The sequence below is a fragment of the Grammomys surdaster genome, unplaced genomic scaffold (genome assembly GCF_004785775.1).
Source record: "Grammomys surdaster isolate TR1022 unplaced genomic scaffold, NIH_TR_1.0 126176, whole genome shotgun sequence".
Lineage (NCBI taxonomy): Eukaryota > Metazoa > Chordata > Mammalia > Rodentia > Muridae > Grammomys > Grammomys surdaster.
Genome location: NW_021620983.1, coordinates 7,224,974 through 7,229,524, shown reverse-complemented (window position 1 = coordinate 7,229,524; position 4,551 = coordinate 7,224,974). Strand labels below are relative to the sequence as shown.

General features: G+C 37.1%; 1 protein-coding gene across 1 annotated transcript in view; it reads right to left on the bottom strand.

Annotated features, from left to right (window-relative positions):
- LOC114612608 (solute carrier organic anion transporter family member 1A6-like) overlaps positions 1-4,551 on the bottom strand; it is a 41,251-nt gene that overhangs the window by 3,222 nt on the left and 33,478 nt on the right. The window contains exons 12-13 of the mRNA XM_028757587.1: positions 1,458-1,522; positions 246-363 (exon numbers count right to left, since the gene is read on the bottom strand). Coding sequence (XP_028613420.1) covers positions 246-363; positions 1,458-1,522 — 183 coding nt within the window. The remainder of the gene's footprint in view (positions 1-245; positions 364-1,457; positions 1,523-4,551) is intronic.

The window sequence follows — 4,551 nt, the reverse complement described above, 5'->3', positions numbered from 1 at the left end:
TGAGGTAGTAGAGGCTGAAGGAATTTGCTCCCACATACTGCACCATTATCCTAGGTATCTGGACTTGGCTGTCTTGTTTGTGTCTAGCATTCTGCCATACTAGGTAACCTCCATCTAAATAAGGAAGCTATACCATCCATGTGTGTTTTGAAAATGAAGCCATATATAATCTTATTACTCAAAAAAGTTAGATATGAATGGGGAAATTTTATATTACAAAAGTTTCTCTCAAAGTTTATCTTTACCTGAGGCTGTTTACTTCATATGTCCTGCAGGCCCCTGACCCACCACATTTCAGAGTTCCCCAATGTAAGCATGTTCTGTCTATCAAAGCACCAAAGTAAATAGGTGCAGGAATGCCAGCTACAATGAAGAGAGAAAAAGACAAAATAAATAAGTAAATAAATAAATAAATAAATAAAAATGTAACCAAAGAAAAGGCTCATTGACAAGAATAAGGAAAAAACAGAAATATGTTATTTTATCTGGAAGTATTTCAATTCACCTATTTAAAAAAACAATATAACAAATTATGAATCACATGTTCTAAACATACTTTTAGAAATTGTAAGTTCATTGTAAATTTTTAGATCACAATAAATGACAGTTATATGCAAGATGCTAAGAAACCATCCATGGACTTCATAATCATAAACAGCATGTATTTTCTGAAACATTTTCTATTGGTTTTCGGTACAGCCAACTAACAAAATCATTTCATTCCCATCTTATTCTTGAAACTTCTAAAATATGAAAGGTAAAATTAAGTTCAGTTAAGGTCTTTAAAGAAGAGAGAAAACAGTTTTCATCCCTACAGTTACTTCATTCTCAGATGAATTACAAGTTGCCGGTTCCAGATATGAAGCTTGTAAACTGAAACTCAGTGTCAAGTGGGCAAAGAACACCTATGCTAAATATGCTGCAAGGTCACAGGAACTTCCTGGATATGGATAGCTGGAATGCTGCAGATCCAGGGACAAGGTTATCTTTATCCCCTTTTATTGATCGTTCCTTACCCAATCCCTGTCTCGGACCATATATTTGTTTGATTGTCCCTTGAATCTTTGAGGATGTACTGGCTTAGAAAGTTACTACCTTCCACTCACCCAAACACTAAGAATGCCATCATATAGCATTTGAGCCTAGAACAGAGATTTACCTGCTTTGCTGTAATCAACCTACCTGATGTTTCCACAGGTATATTTGAGAAATACCTTATTCATGAATTCTTTTGTTCTCTAACTATAAAGAACATAAAACTGTCTTCCTGCTGGAACATATTTGGATAACTATATAACATGGTCACTCAAGTTTGATTAGAGAATAGACTCATATTCCCTTTAAGGTGAGAGTTGCATTTTGTTTTGACAAGATAGTTGTATTTTCTTATTCAGGAAAAATTAAGTGGCTAACTAAGCACTTAATATTGATCTGATATATTGGGAAATTCTTCATACCAAATAGTCTCATGTAAAATGCCTGTAATCCAACTCCAAGTGGCTTCTCTTCAGACTTCATACACCTGAAAAACACATACATAAATGAATAAAAGTTCACTGTGTGAATCTGTGTCTGCCCTAGCATCCTTCCAATGAGAGTGACAGTTCGTGATTCTAATGATTATGCTTCTCATCCTTAAGTGAGAATGTTACAGCTCTTCCTTTGTAAAGTCCACACAGAAGAAGGAGAGAAAGGACTTCTGAAAGCTGGCCTCTGACCTCCCGACATGCAAAGCAGGTCTGAGCTCATTAACAGCTAGACACTCTCGGTTAACTTAGATGAATATTTTTCAGGTGACTGTGACCACTACCATGCCATACTACTACAATGAACCTCAAACTGTGAAACCACAAACCATATACACATTTCTTCTCTTAAGTTGTTTGCCAGGTGTTTTCTCATGTTGATAAAAAAATATCTAACACATGTCATATAAAAATTCAAAGGATGGTAAATGCAGTCCCACAGATAAACAGAGAAAGAATCCATTGAGTATGTAATGACAATGCAGAAACTACTTTGTTATTAGATTTAAATTTTTTAAACATTTGTCTCTCCTATGTTGCCTATGAAAATAGACTTGAGATGGCTCTGAAAACTACACTCAAAGGGACAACTACAAAGCCATAAAGATAAAAATGGAAAAATATTCTGATAAATTAGGAAAGTAGAAGCCCTTTTTAATTTGGTCATTTCCCACCAAATACATCCTTTGATAAGAAAATCATAATATGTACAATTGTTGAGATTTTTATATTGGAAGTGATTCCATGAGAGACTTTAAGAAAACACCACAGACTAAATGAAAATGATAGCATCCAAGCAGCACTATTGTATTTTCTATCATTTACATTGCAATCATCAAATTCAGCAGGAAAGATAAAAGAAATATGAGAAAATAATTTGAATACACTTTACCCTCATTACATAATAAACTCACACATTAGGGACTACAAGATGGCTCAGTAGGTAAAGTTCCTTGCCACCAAATTTGACAAATTGAGTTCAGTTTTGAAAAACCCAAGTGATGCAAAATGAACCATCTCCTGGGTGATGTCTTATCAACTCAATAGGCATGGCATGGCATGCAAACACACACAAACACACTCTCATACACACATATGTACACACACACATACACATGCACACATATGTACATACACAATAAGTATTTTATATAATAATACATTAAAATGTCAATTAGCCATGTTTTTTTATACCCAATTAGAGAGTTGACTTCAGGAAGTAAAATAATTGAAAAATTGAGTGAGGTGTAGAAGTGAGGACAGTTGTGGGATAAACATGAGAGCCCCTCCCCAGAGCATATTTGGAGGTTCTAACATGAGTTCGGCTGCTTCTGGGCTCTTCACCGATGACCATTCTCCTCTGTAAGGAAAAGTCATCCTTGTCAATAAAGCATTCTGGTTTGGACCTGAGCCATCTGGAGTAGCCACATCACCTGAATCTGCCTGGCAGGTTATGGGAGTGTCAGATGTCACAGCCATATGTCCCTCACTTGCAAGAATAACTCTTAAGAACCAACAACACTTGGTGCATTTTTCTGTCCATGAACTTATGCAATGAAACAAGGCATATACCACATTTTTATTTGGTGAATATAAAAATATAACATCTTACAATGGAAAGGAATAAATAAGGACATATATGTAGCTTATTCTAGTGAGTGTATATGAGAGGCAGAAGCAGAAGAGAGAAGGAATAAAGGGGAGGGAAGAAAAGGTTGAGCAGACACTAGAGAAGAGAGGAGAGGAGGAGAAGAGGAGAGGGGAGGAGGGGAAGGGAAGGAAGGGAAGGAAAAGAGGAGAGGAGAGGAGGGGAGGGGAGGGGAGGGGAGGGGAGGGGAGGGGAGGGGAGACATGAGGGGAGAAGAAAGCAGAAGCCATGGAGAAAGAAAGGAGAAAGGGATTTCTAAAAGAATGAGAATGGGGTGCAAAGGAAATGTGGGCAAGGAATCAGAAAAGCACAGGGAAAGGAAGAAGTGACAACCTTAGTCCAGTCTATAAGAAGAAAATGTATTATACATAAATCAATTACACATCCTGGTTAAGTCAATGTGTTTCTGAATCCCAGTGCCAGAAAAGGCAAGTTGAACTGTTTTCCCATTGTTGGTGGATGTAAAGTTTGGTAGACTGGAAAGAATATCTGCTAAGAAAATAAACTTTGAAAGTCAGCTGTGCAATTACTTCATTTTATGTTAAAGAGCTGAGAACATATTATTGCATTAATAACCCTCCTTGTTCAACCACATGTGTTACTGCATGAATGTACTCCCTGGTTAAACAATACCTATTATTTTAGTCATCTGTTTTCTTGAAGGCAGATTAGGCTCAGGGTAGTAAGGAAGCCTGGACCATTTTACACAGAGAGTTCCACACTCTGCCAGTCAGATAGCTGAGCCATAGGAAATGAGCGCTAGGCAATGACTGTCACCTTCAAAAACAAGGTGTCATTCATTTAGGCTTAATATATAAGGGACAGAAATAGGAGAGGAGAAGGAAAACTCCACCAAAGATTAACTTATTGTTAAATTTAGCAATGCTTAGTATAAGAGTCTTGATAAAAGCATCTTAGAGAATTGATGTTCTAGGAACCATTTCAAAGGGACTTCCTTGGAAAAAGAAACATAAATGACAAAAAAAAAATCTAAGTGACATCAGTGGGATGTCTCAAGTTGTAAATGTTCTGGCCACAAAGGCTTGATGACCCAAACTCAATCCCCAGGACCTAGGAACATATATAAAATATTAAAATTAAAAAGCAGCATGCATCTGTAATTCCTGCATCCCCACAGTGAAATAAGAAGAGAAAACAGAAGTTCTTACAACTGAAGGTCAGGTATGCTGGAGAACAGCAAAGCAGCAGAAATACCAAGAGAGATCCTGCCTCAAATAGAAGGTGAAAGGAGAGGACAGATTCCCCAACATTTTGTTCTGTCCTCACTGTGTATTAGAGGCATACAGGAACCACACACACACAAACAGAGAGAGAGAGAGAGAGAGAGAGAGAGAGAGAGAGAGAGAGAGAGAGAGA